The sequence below is a fragment of the Sapajus apella genome, unplaced genomic scaffold (genome assembly GCF_009761245.1).
Source record: "Sapajus apella isolate SASKATOON/1434 unplaced genomic scaffold, GSC_monkey_1.0 scaffold13, whole genome shotgun sequence".
NCBI lineage: Eukaryota > Metazoa > Chordata > Mammalia > Primates > Cebidae > Sapajus > Sapajus apella.
Genome location: NW_022436953.1, coordinates 3228706 through 3246486, shown reverse-complemented (window position 1 = coordinate 3246486; position 17781 = coordinate 3228706). Strand labels below are relative to the sequence as shown.

General features: G+C 40.9%; 1 protein-coding gene across 3 annotated transcripts in view; it reads right to left on the bottom strand.

Moving 5' to 3' along the window:
* Nucleotides 1-16891, bottom strand: part of ENTPD7 (ectonucleoside triphosphate diphosphohydrolase 7) — a 61525-nt gene extending 44634 nt beyond the window's left edge. For 2 of the 3 annotated variants that reach the window (XM_032281269.1, XM_032281267.1), the window contains exons 1-3: nucleotides 16681-16891; nucleotides 16307-16406; nucleotides 14333-14515 (exon numbers count right to left, since the gene is read on the bottom strand). In XM_032281269.1, coding sequence (XP_032137160.1) covers nucleotides 14333-14515; nucleotides 16307-16314 — 191 coding nt within the window. In that variant the 5' untranslated portion in view covers nucleotides 16315-16406; nucleotides 16681-16891. Of the gene's footprint in view, nucleotides 1-14332; nucleotides 14516-16306; nucleotides 16407-16541; nucleotides 16656-16680 lie in introns of those variants that run through there. The other variant, XM_032281268.1, reaches the window with a different exon arrangement.
* Between the last annotated feature and the right edge of the window lie 890 nt (nucleotides 16892-17781).

The following is a 17781-nucleotide window of genomic DNA, read 5'->3' as shown; positions in this document are numbered from 1 at the left end:
CCACCCCCATTCCAAAGTGACTTTTCATTTCCTATCACAGCAGTCTTTCTATTTCATATGCTTCACAAAATCTTCCTGCTTTCCTTCTCTGAAAACCACCCACTCTGCTTGTCTCTTGCAAGATTCTGGATCCCATCCCCTTCTGCATAATAAATAACTTTTTTCTAGTGCACTTGTTCTCAAATTTGGGGGCCTTAAGAGTCCTTTATAATCTTAAAACTTATTGAGCCCCAGAGAGCTTTCGTAGACATAGGTTATATCTATCTATATTTACTATATTAGAAAATAAAACATAAAAATGTTAAATATTTATCATTGCATTTAAAGAAAACAAATCATCACATATTAATACATTTTTATGAAAATACACATATCTTCTAGAACGAAAAAATAGAAGAGTGGTATTGTTTTATAATTTTGCAAATATCTTCAGTAGCCAAACTAAAAGACGACCCTAGATTCTTGCATTTACTTCCGTATCCAATCTGTTACAATATGTTGTTTTGGTTGAAGCATTTGTATGAAAATTCAGCCTCACACAGACATACTGTTGGAAACAGGAGGATTATTAAACAGCCCTTTCAGATTATGAATATTCTTCTTTGATAGTATACTAAAACTCAACAAGTAGGGTTTCTTAAAGATGACTTGAATTGGAATCTAAAACCCTATTTAAAAACTTTTCATACTCTGTTGTATTAAAATCCATAGATTTACCATGTACTTTGAATGGCTTTTATCCAAGCATGATTTCATAACATCATATATTGGAAAATATTGGTTCACTGAGTTATGCAAATATTCCTAACATTGACACATTTCATTCTACAATACTTAAAAAAAAAAACAAACACACATTCATTAATATCACCGCCAATCTTACTCAAAAAGTCTTTTAAGTATTGGGAAGCTATCCAATTCACAGTGGCAGATATAGTTTTCCAAAATACTTAATTTTCACTTGGAAGTTCAAATTTTAACATTGGCAATAAATATTGAAAACTATTTTTCATGAAGTAACAGATTTACTTCATTCATATTCAAGGAAATGTCTATAAAATACCCAAGTCTGAAACCATAGCTTTTCTTGCAGTCATTCTTTTAAGTAAAATAGTGTTCAACGATAAAAGCAGCTGGATTTACCTCAATTCAAAAAACTGCCCAAGTGCCTTTACCCTAGACAACTTCAGTAAACAGCAGAAGTGCTTAATACCTATTTCCCCTTTCATCACGTAGAATATTAAAAAGATATTCATAAGTGGAACTGAATATTTTCTTCCAATGCAGTTGTGTGGCAATGAAGAATATAGTAACTACTAGTACAATGTGATGCCTCTATCTTGATTTGTGCTGAAGCATTATTAGCAGTTTTATCTGCCATTGCTTTTGCACCATCAAAGCAAATATCAGTGAAAAAGGCAAATAACATGACAACAGTCAAGAGATGGAAGCAACCCAAATGTCCATCAATAGATGAATGGATCCAGTGTGGTATATACATACAATGAAATATTATTCCACCTTAAAAAGGAGGAAATCCTGTCACATGTTACAACACAGATGAATCTTCAGGATATGATGCTAAGTAAATAAGCCAGGCACAAAAAGACAAGTACTGTATATGATTCTACCTATATGAGGTATCTAAAGTAGAAAGAGAAAATTTAATGGTAGTTACCAGCAGCTGGCTCGAAAGAGAGAAAAGGAGAGTTGGTTAATGGGTAGAGTTATGATCTGCAAGATGAAAAAATTCTGGAGATTTATTTTACAACAATGTAAATATACTTAATACTAAGGACTATACACTTAAAAATGGTAAATGTTATATGTTTTGAACTATAGTTTTAAAAGTCAAAATAACATCTTAGTATTTTAAAAACAGTTTCACCCTCACAGACTCCCAAAAGGGTCTCAGAGACCCTCCAAGAGCTACTAAACACTCTGAGAACCGCTGCTCTAATACAACCTTCCTTTCCTTTTTAACATCCACCTGCTTCTCCGCCTACTCCTTCCCCTCTCCCGTCTCCCTGGACATGGCTTCTCAGTTCTTCAGAAGCCTCTACTCAACATTGCTGACTCTGGTAGTATCCACAATGATTTGAAAAGGCCTCTTCCTTCTGTTCGAAAATGTGGATGTCAATATTCCCTTTAAGCAGTTTGTTTATATTTCAGTATGAGCCCCTAAGATTTCTTTCATATTTCCTTGCTCTACCTTTCTGTTGAGACTATAAGTTTCTCAAGAACAGGTATCTTTTCTGTAGTATCTTGATATTGTCACAGTGCTTCTCATATTTCTCTGTCCAAAACATGTATCAAACAATATTGATTGGTTTGATCACAGAGCTCACAAAATGGAGCTGTTAGTCTGTTAACTCCTCCATGTCTTTGTACAGCTGTACTCAAAATCAACTGGTCTCTTTCTTACAAAGTTTTAATTGCTTTCCAAACAAAGTATCTTGTTATCCTCTCTGATTCCTGCCAAAATAAGCAACTTTAGGGCTCCAGTTTCGGTGCAACTCATCTTTGGAAGTCTTCATTCTTTTAAAGATGGCTAAAATGTCAGCTGATGTTAGATCACTAGAGAGGAAGATAAGCCAAAATAGCATTTGTGCAGTGTAAAGTCTCCATATGTCTTATTTTGCATACAAACAAATAATTAAAGAACAGTTTTCCCCTCTGGGCAGTAACCATATTACCTTTTTCTGGAACTCTGACCTCTTATGACCTAATCAGGCTTCTTACACTTTCAACCACCTAGAGCCTTCCTCTGTCTAGGCTCCTAACATGAATGGATCACCAGACCTTCTCTGCATTTTTTCATATATAGTTTCTTTTTTGTCATATATAAATTGTAGTCCTGACTTTAGCCATCATGGTCAATTACTTGCATTGCTGGACCATGCTGTTTTGCTGATGCCACACTAGCCAATCTCTAAAGAGGACCAAAAGCCCAAGAGAAGAGTCTCAAAAGCTTTGGGAAAGAGATTTGATTCACCATCACACATACTCACCCCAACACCATACCCACACACATATACCCTCTGTTTGAGAAACATGATTTCCTTCTAGTCACTGCTGAGTCAATGAAAAGAAAGTTACCCACAAATACATCACCCAAGGAAGAACTGGAAGACAATGGCTTTTCACTGCCATTATCCTAAAAGCATTAATACCATTAGAGCTGTAACTGAGAAAACCATTACCTAGCTTACAAAATCAAAACTAATTATACCACTTTAGAGTTCAAACAGAGCTCAGCGATGGGACAAAAGTCAATGGAAGTAGCCCCCATAAGTATGGGGCTATTAATTCTTTGATGAATGTCATCATACTCTTCAACTCTGTTCAAAGCTCAGAACCAAATATAATGACATTACAGTTAAAGTAGCTGTGTATGACTGATGATAGTAGTACATTCCCAGAAAAGCATTTTGTAAGGTTACTGCTTACATCCTAACAAGATTAATCAGAGCAGTCAGGAACATCTATAATTTAAAGTCCTGCTCAAAACACTACAAACACCATTAAGACCAAATAAATGGGCTGGGTGTGGAGGCTCACACCTGTGAGCCAGCACTTGGGGGGCCATCGTGGGTAGCTTGCTTGAATTCAGGAATTCAAGACCTGCCTGGGCAACATGGCAAAACCCCATCTTTACAAAAATATAAAAATTAATCGGGTGTGGTGGCATGTGCCTTTGATTTCAGCTGCTTGGGGGACTGAGGTAAGAGGATTGCTTAAGCCTGGGAGGTTAAGGCTGCAGTGAGCTAGATAGCACCACTGCACTCCAACTTGGGTAACAAAGTGAGACCCTGTTTCCAAAAAAAAAAAAAAAATAGATCAAGTAACTGAATAAATGTGGGACAGACACAGTGGCTCATGCCTATAATCCCAGCACTTTGGTAGACCAAGGTGGAAGGACTGCTTGAGGTCAGGTATTCAAGGCCAGCCTAGGCAACCTAGTGAGACCCCTGTCTCTAAAACTAATAATGAAAAAAATTTAGCCAGGCACAGTGGGATGCACCTATAATCCCTGATACTAGGAAGGTTGAGGCAGGAGGATGGCTTGAGCCCAGCAGTCCAAGGCTGCAGTGACATGATCACACCACTACGCTCCAGCCTGGAAAATAGAGTGAGACCCTGTCTAAAAAATAAAAATAAATGTGAATAAATGCTTTCAATTTCACCATCAAAAATCTCTGTTCTATTACACATAAGAACCAAATAACTTCATCTGTATATGCTAAAGAGCATTCTAACTAAAAGTAATGCCTCTCTTTGACTTGCTTTATTTAAACAGAATTGAAACACCTATGGAAGGCCAGTACTGAGCCAATTGCTGATATAGAAACTCTCATTCAGTTATTTCCAGATGGTAGAGGAACATGAAGGCACCACCTTTCAATAGCTACAAAAGACATTCTTCAGACAATAGTTCAACCAAACAAAATTTTACCCACTAATAAAGATAATAGTGAGGTTACCAAAAAGTGAACAATATTAAACATGAATGTGAAAAAGGAAAGGTATTAAATAGAACATTAAAGAACAGTTTACCATAGTAACTTGCACACTACATATACATGCCAGAAGTTCCTCTTACACGTGTAAGTCACGCACTGCATAATGATGTTTCAGTCAGCAGCAAACCACATGCACAACAGTGGTCACATAAGATTATAAGATAATATTCCTATACAAACAGATGGAGAAACAGTCCATGCTCATAGTTAGGAAAAATCAGTATCGTGAAAATGGCCATACTGCCCAAAGTAATTTATAGGTTCAATGCTATCCCCATCAAGCTACCAATGACCTTCTTCACAGAACTGGAAAAAACCACCTTAAACTTCATATGGAACAAAAAGAGAGTCCACATAGTCAATTATAACCAAAAAGAACAAAGCTGGAGGCATCACACTACCTGACTTTAAACAATACTACAAGGCTACAGTAATCAAAACAGCATGGTACTGGTACCAAAACAGAGATACAGACCAATGGAATAGAACAGAGGCCTTGGAGGCAACACCACACATCTACAACCATCTGATCTTTGACAAACCTGACAAAAACAAGCAATGGGGAAAGGATTCCCTGTTTAATAAATGGTGTTGGGAAAACTGGCTAGCCATGTGCAGAAAGCAGAAACTGGACCCCTTCCTGACACCTTACACTAAAATTAACTCCAGATGGATTAAAGACTTAAACATAAGACCTAACACTATAAAAACCCTAGAAGAAAACCTAGGCAAAACCATTCAGGACATAGGCATAGGCAAGGACTTCATGACTAAAACACCAAAAGCATTGGTAACAAAAGCCAAAATAGACAAATGGGATCTAATTAAACTCCACAGCTTCTGCACAGCAAAAGAAACAATCATTAGTGTGAACTGGCAACCAACAGAATGGGAAAAAATGTTTGCAATCTACCCATCTGACAAAGGGCTAATATCCAGAATCTACAAAGTACTAAAACATATTTACAAGAAAAAAACAAACCCATTCAAAAGTGAGTGAAAGACATGAACAGACACTTTTCAAAAGAAGAAATATAAGAGGCCAACAAACATATGAAAAAATGCTCATCATCACTGGTCATTAGAGAAATGTAAATCAAAACTACATTGAGATACCATCTCACTCCAGTTAGAATGGCAATCATTAAAAAATCTAGAGACAACAGATGCTGGAGAGGATGTGGAGACATAGGAACACTTTTACATTGTTGGTGGGAGTGTAAATTAGTTCAACCATTGTGGAAGACAGTGTGGCGATTCCTCAAGGACCTAGAAATAGAAATTCCATTTGACCCAGCAATCCCATTACTGGGTATATATCCAAAGGATTATAAATCATTCTATTATAAGGACACATGCACACGAATGTTCATTGCAGCACTGTTTACAATAGCAAAGACTTGGAACCAACCCAAATGCCCATCGATGATAGACTGGACAGGGAAAATGTGGCACATATACACACTGGAATACTATGCAGCCATAAAAAACAATGGGTTTGTGTCCTTTGTAGGCACATGGATGAACCTGGAAACCATCATTCTCAGCAAACTGACAGAAGAACAGAAAATCAAACACTGCATGTTCTCACTCACAGGCAGGTGTTGAACAATGAGAACACAAGGACACAGGGAGGGGAGCATCACACTGGGGTCTGTTAGGGGGGAATAGGGGAGGGACAGCAGTGGGCAGGGAGGTTGGGGAGGAATAACATGGGGAGAAATGCCAGATGTAGGTGACGAGGGGATGGAGGCAGCAAACCACACTGCCATGTGTGTACCTATGCAACAATCCTTCATGTTTTGCACATGTACCCCAGAACCTAAAGTGTAATAATATATATATATATATATATATATATGGAAAAAAGCATATAGAATAAGAATATAATGAAAATATTTTCCTACAGCTGTACAATGTGTTTGTATTTTAAGTTGTGTTAGTCCAAAACAGTCAAAAAGGTTTTAAAAACTTAAAAGCTTAGAAAGTGGAAAAGTTACAGTAAGTTAAGGTTAATTTATTATTGAAGAAAGAAAAAAATTTTAATAATTTTTAAATAAATTTAGTGTAGCCTAAACGTACAGTGTTTATAAAGTCTACGGTAATGGCCTAGGCCTTCACACTCACCACTCACTCTGAGAAACTTCCAGTTCTATGAGCTCCATTCATGGTAAGTGCCCTATACAGGTGTACAATTTTTCTTTTCTTTTTTTGAGACAGAGACTTGCTCTGTTGCCCAGGCTGGAGTACAACAGAGCAATCATGGCTCACTGTAGCCTTGACCTGGGCTCAAGTGATCCTCCCGACTCCACCACCCAAGTAGCTGGGGCTACAGGCATGCACCACCACACCCAGCTCATTTTTAAATTTTCTGTAGCGATAAGGTTTTACCATGTTATGTAGGCTGGTCTGGAATTACTGGGCTCAAGAGATCTGCACACTTTGGCCTCCCAAAATACTGGGATTGTATGCTTGAGCCACCATACCAGGCCCAATTTATCTTTTATACCATATTTATTGTACCTTTTCTATGTTCGGATATGTTTAGATATACAAATACTTACCATTGTGTTACAGCTGCCTACAGTATTCAGTACAGCAACATGTGTACAGGTTTGTAGGCTAGAAGCATATACATCATACAACCTAGGTGTGTAATAGGTGGACCATCTAGGTTTGTGTAAGTGCTCTATGATGTTTACACAATGATGAAATCACCTAATGATGCATTTATCAGAACATATCTCCATCATTACATAACACATGACTGTATGAAAAATTAATAAATTTTAACAATTATCCAGTATCCACAGCAGAACCTCAAACATGGTACACTTAGCACTGTCAATAGAAGTTTGTGAAATGATAAAAATACTTTATCTGCACTGTCCCATATATTCACATGTGGCCACTGAGCATTTGAAACGTGCCCAGTGCAAGTGAGGAACTTAATTTTGTTTCATTTAATCTTAACTAATTTAAATTTAACCACTTGTGGGTAGTGACTACCCTATTTGACACTATAGTGTAGATAGTATTTGTTGAGTAAGTGAACAGATGAATGAATAAATGGATGGAAGATATATATTAAGTCTGAAGAAAATATTGGAGCATGTCTTATGTGACACATGCCAGAAAAATAGTGGATAAAAACACACATCTAACACAAGTATTATTCTCAAAAACAGCTCTGCTGTGTGTGTGTAGGGTCAGGGGATATGTGGAAAATCTCTGCACCTACAGCTGAAATGAACTATAAAACTAAAATGGCTCTAAAAAAAGTTTATTAAAATAAAAAACCACAGTTTTGGATTCTATCCTTACTGACACCCCAACTCTCTAAATTTACTTTTTTTGTATCAAATAAATTCTAGTTCTGATGCAAACCTCCTACTTTCTCTTTCCAGAAACAATATGGATACATGTTGAAAATAAAGAAAAAAAATGTGAGTCTTTAGTTCTGGAACTGAGAGAAAACCCCCTGACAGGCTTCTAAAGTCCTGTTTAATATCCCCTGAGAAGTGATATGTTAAATTCTACCAATGGCTAGAACAAAATTCAAATTGAAATATCTGTTTTGAATGCAAAAGTAATTAAAATATTTTTAAACATTAACTGCTTTCATACATACTAAAATACAAAGATACAATGTGCAAGAGAGAAGAAGACTATCATTTCTAACTAAAGCAATGCCTTATTTATCAAGACCATAAAAAAAAATGGAGCCAGGTGCAGTGGCTCACACCTATAATCCCAATACTTTGGGAGGCCCAGGCAGGCAGATCATGAGGTCAGGAGTTCAAGACTAGCCTAGCCAATATGGTGAAACCCTGTCTCTATTAAAAACACAAAATATTAGCTGGGTGTGGTGCTGCACGCCTGTAGTCCCAGCTACTTAGGAGGCTGCAGCAAAAGAATTGCTTGAACCTGGGAGGCAGAGGCTGCAGTGAGCCAAGATCACACCACTGCCAAGCCTGGGCAACAGAGCAAGACTTAATCTCAATAAATAAATAAATAAATAAAATAGAAAGAATGAATGGGCCTGGCACAGTGGCTTACACCTGTAATCCCAGCACTTTGAGAAGCCGAAGTGGGTTGATTGCTTGAGCCCAGGAGTTCATGATCAGCCTGGGCAACAGAGGGAGACCGTATCCACACACACAAAAAAAGGTTATATAAAATAAAGAATGAATGTAGTGTTCCTCTAGGTACATCTTCCTGATCAAAGGTTTCCAAATTTGTTCCCATGAAGACACGTGTAAGTGGGTTCCTGGAAGCCAGCACACTTTCAGAGGGACACCACAAAACACTGATATAATTTCACTGTGTGAATTAGGAACATTTTAACAGAAAAAAATATGTCTATATATAATAGAATAAATCACAACTACAAACACTTGTCTTAAAATTTTTTAAGCTGTTAAACTAAGTGGTAATTGTTTCTACCGATTCCTAGTTACTTGCTTAATCATTTCATCATTAGGTAGTGCTTATCAGCACTTAAGCAGTAGCAGCTGCTACAAAAACAAAATGAAAGCAAAATTTTAAATAGAGATTATAATGCCCATTATCTTCAGTGCATATTTTCAGGGCAGAGAAGAGAACTGGAAAACAGAAAAATCAAGATTATTTCAAATAATAATAGACTGACATTTGATTAGTCAATCAATGCACCTGACATTCCTAGATGCTCTACTCTTCTTATATCACTACAAGACAGCTATTTTTACTCACTTTATAAATAAAATGAAATTCCAGGATATTAAGAAACCTGCCCGAGATTACCCAATTAGCAAATAATGGGCTGATTAACTCTAAAATTAATACACTTTCTCTTACATCACAATATCTTACGTAAATGTAACTGAATCTTAGAGCAGTTTTTCTTAAGCCAGGTGGCCTATCAGATTCACCTGAAGAAGAGTCCCAATTATTTGCATTTTTTTTAAAGGTCCCCAAGTGATGGAGATACACAAAGGTTGAAAACCTCTGATTTAAAATTATCATTAATGGCCAGGCGTGGTGGCTCACACCTGTATCCCAGCACTTTGGGAGGCTGAGGTGGGTGGATCACATGAGGCCAGGAGTTCAAGACCAGCTTGGCAAACATGGTGAAACCCTGTTTCTACTAAAAATACAAAAATTAGCCAGGCATGGTGGTGCACACCTATAATCCCAGCTACTCAGGAGGCTAAGGCTTGAGAATTGCTTGAACCTGAAGGTGGAGGTTGAAGTGAGCTGAGATCATGCCACTGCACTCCAACCTGGGCAACAGAGTGAGACTCTGTCTCAAAAAAAAAAAAAAAAAAAAATCTTTAACATAAATTTTTAGATCATATAATAAAAGTTTTAACAACATATGTAGAACTGTTTACTACTATAAAAATGTAGAAATTTTGACTTGAGTCTATTTTTATTAAATTTCCTCTCTCCTGCTTCACTGTCAAGATGCCAGATATAGCTGATTATTGTCATAATATGCCCACATCTCACAACACACCCCAACCACCATTCCAATTTGCTGTTATCTACTGTGTTCTGAGACAAGAGAGAACCATGCAAATTGGAACAGTGTGTAAAATAAAAGCTAACAGGCTTTATGTGAGAGTCTGTCTTATCAGTAAAGTACAGGTGCTTTTTAGCACATGAACTTAGTGATATCAAATTTGGTTGCTCAAGAACTTTTTAATTTCTGATTTTTAACTTTGTTCCTCTTTTTTTTTTTTTTTTTTTGAGACAGAGTTTCACTCTTGTTACCCAGGCTGGAGTGCAATGGCGTGATCTCGGCTCACCGCAACCTCCGCCTCCTGGGTTCAGGCAATTCTCCTGCCTCAGCCTCCTGGGTAGCTGGGATTACAGGCACGCACCACCATGCCCAGCTAATTTTTTGTATTTTTAGTAGAGACGGGGTTTCACCATGTCGACCAGGATGGTCTCCATCTCTTAACCTCGTGATCCACCCACCTCGGCCTCCCAAAGTGCTGGGATTATAGGCGTGAGCCACCGCGCCCGGCCCCTAATTCTTAACCTTGTACATAATTCCTGATCCTTCACTCCTGATTCTATACAACCGTACATAAACTATTATCTCACTGGGAGATAATTTTTCCTTTATGTCTGCCTCTCTACCTGGATCATGAACTCCTTGAGTTCAGGGCCTATGTTTAGTCATCTTTGTACTCCAGTGCTATCATAGTGTCATGGACACAGCAAACCCTCAACAAATGTTTGCCTCCTAAATGACTCACAGAGGCTGCCCTGAGTGAAGTTTAATGACAAATGATCATTTGTGACAATATATACAGAACCTTTCATGGAGTAACAATGAGCTCTGAGCTATTACATTACAAAGCCACAGATCCAATAGTCAACAAATCACAAGCACAAGAATCATGCAAGCCAGGCTTGGTGTCTCATGCCTGTAATCTCAATGCTTTGGGAGGCCAAGGCAGGAGGACAGGTTGAGCCCAGCAGTTTAAGATCAGCCTGAGCAACACAGTGAGACCTCACCTCTACTAAAAAAAAAAAAAAAAATTAGCCAGGTATGATGGCATATGCCTGTAGTCTCATTTACTCAGGAGGCTGAGGCAGGACGATAGCTTGAGCCCAGGAGATTGAGGCTGCAGTGGGCTATGATTGCACCATTACACTCCAGCCTGGGAGATGAGAGAGACGGTATTGGAAAAAAAAAAAAAAAATCATGTAGAAAACATCAAAGTACATCACAGTCAAATTGCTTAAAACCAGTGATAAACAGAAAACTCTAAAAGTATTCAGAGGAGAGGGCTGGGCGCAGTGGCTCACACCTGTAATCCCAGCACCTTGGGAGGCTGAGGCAGGCGGATCACAAGGTCAGGAGATCAAGACCAGCCTGGCCAATATGGTGAAACCTTGTCTTCACTAAAAATACAAAAATTAGCCGGGTGTGGAGTTACTTGGGAGGCTGAGGCAGGAGAATCACTTGAACCCGGGAGGCGGAGTTTGCAGTGACCCAAGATCCCACCACTTATTGAAGCCTGGGCGACAGAGGGAGACTCCATCTCAATAAAAAAGAAGTATTCAGAGGGAAAAGATACAACATTCTTTTTTTTTTTTTTTTTTTTTTTTTTTTTTTTTTTTTTTTTTTTGAGATGGATTCCACTCTGTTGCCCAGGCTGGAGTACAATGGCGCGATCTCGGGTCACTGCAACCTCCGCCTTCCTGGGTTCAAGGGATTCTCCTGCCTCAGCCTCCCACGTAGCTGGGATTACAGGCATATGCCACCGTGCCTGGCTAATTTTGTATTTTTAGTATAGACAGGGTTTCTCCATATTGGTCAGCCTAGTCTTGAACTCCCAACCTCAGGTGATCTGCCCACATTGGCCTCCCAAAGTGCTGGGATTACAGGTGTGAGCCACCGCACCCAGCTGAAAAAGATACATTCTATACAAAAAGAACAAAGATTAAAAAGACAGGAGACATCTCAAAGAATGCAAGCCAAAAGACAGTGAAGCATCACCTTTAAAGTAACGAAAGGAAAAAATGATCAACCTAGCGTTCTATACCCAATGAACATTTCTTTCAAAAGGAAGGCAAAATAAGGACTTTTTCAGTCATACAAAAGTTGAAAGAATTCATCACCCACATATTTGCTCTGCCAAAAATGCTAAAGAATGTTCTTAAAGTAAAAGCAAATGTGGAAATATGGACCCAGATGGAAATATGGATCTACACAAAGGAATGAAGCAGCCCAGAAATGGTAAATATAGACAAAAGTGACTCCATCTTGGATGCTAACCCACAACATTGGCTTCTGACTAGCCCCAGTCTCGTGAATGCCTCGATTTCTGCTTTATTTACTAGTGTAAGAACATGTCAAACTTGGTGTTGGCACACAAATGATAGAATATGGCACATGCAGCATTCTTGCCTGTTCTGGAGGGCTGTCTTTAATTGTCTTGCACAGGGTGCATACCCCATCTCCCTGTAGTATATAAGCCCTGGGTCTCAGGAGTAACAGTGTGGACTAGCACCTGTCTCCACAGGTGTTGGGAATAACAGTGTGAAGTAACACCTGTTTTGCAGCTACCCACCTGTCTGCTAACACCTGTCTGCAAGTTCCCTCAATAAATCAATCAATACCAATGAACAATTTGCCTGCCACCTCTGGTTTCTCGGTCCCTTCAGCGTTCAAGGGTCACTTTGCTTATATCACCCTTTCATGCAACAATATGGTTAAATATATAAGCTTTTTTTTCCTTATTTTGAAAACCTCTTCAAAAGATAATTGACTATCTAATGCAAAAATAACAATATATTGTGGAACTTAAAACATGTAGAAATAAAATATATGACAATAGCACAAAGACCCAGGGAAAGGGAGGGATGAAAGTATACTGTTTTTAGGTTCTTATTCTAGATGTGAAGAGGAGTAATATTACTTGAAGGAAGAGTGTGACAATTAAAGATGATACTATAGGCTGGGTGCGGTGACTCAAGCCTGTAATCCCAGCACTTTGGGAGGCCGAGGCGGGTGGATCACGAGGTCAAGAGATCGAGACCATCCTGGTCAACACGGTGAAACCCCGTCTCTACTAAAAATACAAAAAAAAAATTAGCTGGGCATGGTGGCACGTGCCTGTAGTCCCAGCTACTCAGGAGGCTGAGGCAGAATTGCCTGAACCCAGGAGGCGGAGGTTGCCGTGAGCCGAGATTGCGCCATTGCACTCCAGCCTGGGTAACAAGAGCGAAACTCCGTCCCAAAAAAAAAAAAAAAAAAAAGATGATACTATAAACCCTGAAGTAACCACTAAAAAAAGAGAAAAAGTTGTATCTAATAACCCAACGTGAGAGAGAAAATGGAACCATAAATATTGTACTCAATTGAAAAGAGGGGAAAAAGGGAAAAAGAAGAACAAATGGGACAAAAAAAAAAACATAGCAAGATTAAAACTAAACATACTCAATAATTAGATTAAATGTAAATGGCCTGAACACTCCAATTAACCACAGAGATAGATTGGACAAGACTCAACCAAACATTGACTAGAAGAAGCCCACTTTAATATAAAGACACAAATAGGCTAAAACTAAAAGTATAGAAAAAATCATGCTAATGTTGATCAAAAGAAAGCTGGAGTAGCTATATTAAGACCAGACTAGATTTCAGAGCAAAGTATATAATCAAGGATAAAAAGAATCATTTAATAAAGATAAAGGGGTCAATTCATAAAGGTATATTACAGTCCTAAACATTTATATACACAATAAGTCTCAGCACACCAAAACAAGAAAACAGAAAGATGCCTTTCATGGTTAAAATGCGGTATCGGTATTCCTGTACCAAAACTGAGCATTGCCAAAATGGGGCTTAAGATCTTCTTTTTTTTTTTTTGGAGACGGAGTTCCGCTCTTGTTACCCAGGCTGGAGTGCAATGGCGCCATCTCGGCTCACCACAACCTCCGCCTCCTGGGTTCAGGCAATTCTCCTGCCTCAGCCTCCTGAGTAGCTGGGACTACAGGCACGCGCCACCATGCCCAGCTAATTTTTTGTAGTTTTAGTAGAGACGGGGTTTCACCATGTTGACCAGGATGGTCTCGATCTCTTGACCTCGTGATCCACCCGCCTCGGCCTCCCAAAGTGCTGGGATTACAGGCTTGAGCCACCGCGCCCGGCCAAGATCTTCTTTATGTAATCAATGGCATGTAATTTTACTAATAAAAGTACAGTATCTCCCAAAAGGGTCAAAGTTAGTAGTGTGTTAAACAGTTTATGAAAATATTTATGACTTCAGTGCCAAAGTGATCAAAGTGATCTAAAGCTGACTCACCTTTCGTATTGTCTATCTCGTGGTAATGAAGCACTCCAATGTCGAAAGTCTATGATTAACATAAGTAAAAGGAGACAGGATATGAAGAAGAGTCCCAGGAATGCCACCCGCTGACGGAGAAATGGACTCACTGTGGGCACAGTGAAGTACCAGGAGGCTGGGCAGAGGTAGGAAAAACTGATCCTGAAATTAGACAAACATTAGTAAGTCTGAAACATGTCTACAATTGAGCGCTTAAAAATCATTTTTAAATTGGATAAAAGGCCCCCTAATAAAGGCAAAAATCCATGCCAACAGAAGTCTAAATGTTCTTTTAGTCTTTAATTTTAGAAGTTGTTCATGGTGCTTCTACTATATAAATCAGAAAACTCTTATCTGCCCTTTTTCCAAACTGCACTTTTGTGTGCAATTTAAAGACTTAATCTCATGTTCATGAAAAGATCACAGTCTCCCTGGGCAACCTCATAACATTGAAGAATCAGAGCAACTACAATATTCCCAACAAAGAATGCTGTAAGAAACGGGATGGTCAGAAAATTTATTTAACTGATTTTAAAAATGTTTTACCAGATTATACATGTGCATAGTAAAAGACAATCAAACAGTTTAATAGGATATATTGTATAGTGAAAAGTGACTCTTGCCCTGACCCCCCACAATCTCTCTCAGAGGCAACCATTGCTACCCAGTTGCTTGTGTGTGTGTGTTTTTTTTTTTTTTTAGACAGAGTCTTGCTCTGTTGCCCAGGCTGGAGTGCAGTGGTGTGATCTTGGCTCACTGCAACCTCTGCCTCCTGCATTCAAGTGATTCTCTTCCCTCAGCCTTCCGAGTAGCTGGGATTATAGGTGCCTACCACCACGCCCGGCTAATTTTTGTATTTTTAGTAGAGACGGGGTTTCACCATGTTGGCCAGGCTGGTCTCGAACTCCTGACCTCAGGTGATCCACCCGCCTCTGCCTCCCAAAGTGCTGGAATTACAGGCATGTGCCACAGCGCCCGGCTGTTGCTGTGTATTTTTCCAAGGATATTCTACAGATACACAAGCATACATATACACCAATAAATTTATAGTTATATCTGTGTGTGTGTGTGTGTGTGTGTCCATTCCCTTGGTTTTACACAAATGGTAGTCCACCATACTTACTGCTCTGCATCTTTCCCCCACTTTGATAACTGTCCCTTATTGGTACATGCAGATCCACATTAATCTTTTTTTTTTTTTTTTTTTTTTTTTTGGAGACAGAGTTTCTCTCTTGTTACCGAGGCTGGAGTGCAATGGCGCGATCTTGGCTCACCGCAACCTCCGCCTCCTGGGTTCAAGCAATTCTCCTGCCTCAGCCTCCTGAGTAGCTGGGACTACAGGCACGCACCAACCATGCCCAGCTAATTTTTTGTAGTTTTAGTAGAGACTGGGTTTCACCATGTTGACCAGGATGGTCTCGATCTCTTGATCTCGTGATCCAGCCGCCTCGGCTTCCCAAAGTGCTGGGATTACAGGCTTGAGCCACCGCTCCCGGCCCACATTAATCTTTTTTAAAAGTTTCAGGGTATTCTAATGTATGCATAAGTGTATTCATCTGTGAAGTTCACTTTCTATATTGATTCAAAAGGACCTGGGTCTGTCCGCTTTTAAAGTTCATTGCAAACAAAAAACAAAAAACCTATTTGTTTAACCTTTTCAAGTGGCACCTCGCCTCGCTCAGATGCAAATCTTAAAGAATGTTACAACCTTGCACTTCACAGAGCTGAGCAAGCGGACTCACTCCACCACCCCTGGACTATGGGCTGGAAACTATTATTTTATCAGCCCTCACAAGAATACAACTTTGATCGTCTCTGCATCCAACTGACCAGGGTACAAAGTCCAAGTACAGCTCCAGGGCAAACCTCACTTGTGAAAGCCTCCCAGGGTCCCCCAACCTGCCTGCCATCCTCCGCTGTGCTCCCAACCGGAGAGAAAGTGTGCAGTCTTACCTAGCCATGGGTTCCCTTCAGTGGTCTCAACGCCTGTCACCTTTTTCTTTTGCCCTGAGAAGGTGGCCTCCTTGTTCCAGGCATCTCCTACGTCTGCAGCCTAGAAAGATTTGATTTAAGGCTTCCGTCCGACTGAGCTCACCAGAGGAGACCACCACGGGAATTCCACGGCTCTCACCTCCTCCCCAAGCTCCCACTCGGTCTGCTCTGGTTCCTCAGGCCCAGGGGACCCTACCCGGGCATCCTGGGAGCAGGGCGTTCTCCTGGGCCAGCTCTGTCCTCTAGGAACCAGTCGTCCCCAGGTGGCGGGGTGTGGGTCCCGCTTCCTCTCCCCGTCCCTCGGGGTCCCACAGCCCTCTCGCGCCCACACTCACGGGATCAATCGACTCGCCGGTTCCTTCCACACCGCTCGGCTCAGTCCCGAGCTGCTCCCCGCGGCCCCCAGCCCAGCCGGAAGGAGAGCCCGGGGCCGGCGGCGGCGCCACGTCCCCAAGGAAACCGCAGGGAGCCAATGACTGACAGAGTACCGACGGAGAGGGGCCGGCCCGCCACGAGCCGAGCCGGGGGCGAACCAGCTCCGTCAGCAGCACGTCCGTCCGCCAGGGTGGCCAATCCCCTAGAGCGCTCGGCCTCTAATGCCCGCCCCGGGATTTCGAGCCGCGCCCAATCGGAAAGGCGTCGTACGGAGGCTCCGCCTGCAGGGCCGGCGGTGAGCGCACAGGTGAGTGGCGCTGGGCGGTCCTGCGCCAGCTACTAGCTCGGGAGCGCGAACTCTCGGCTGGTTGCTTTCTCTGCTGCCGTTCCCGGGACAGAGTAGCTCCGGTGGGCTGGCCTCCGGGTGTTCGCGACCAAAGCGCATCCCTTGCCCATAACCTATTGGAGGTTTCGTGCCCAATAACCCTCCCCACCAGAATGGCAGTTCTCCCACCTTAAACCTTTCCTATCACCTCCCAACCGATGCCCAGAACTCCTTGTTTTGCCCGGTTTGAAAAACATAAATTGAAGACAATGACGTTTACACCAAAGTGCTTATGTTCATTCATTCATTCACTGAATGTCTACTTATGCCAATCATGAATTTCTGTGTGGCTGCCCTCCTGGACCCTACAGTAACACAAAGGCAATGGCGCGTGTGTGTGTGTGTTTCTTGCTTAAACCAGCCGTTATCTCATTTCCAGGAGGACGGCATAAAGTCCAAGGTCTTTCCAACGTGGCACATCCATTTCAGTTCACGATCCGCCCTACCGCATCTTCTCCCCTCGACTTCCTTACTACGAACCAGCAACGCGCCCTGTGGTTTCTGGCCTCAGGCTTTGCTCATTCTGCCCCTCCATTTGCCCTGAATAACCGTCCCCGCCTCTTATCCAAATCACCTGCTACTCACCCTTAGCACACATCTTTAAGGGTCACCTTCCCCTAAAAGCCCTACTTGATCTATTACACCTTCCTTATACATGCCTATTGTTTCACTTAGC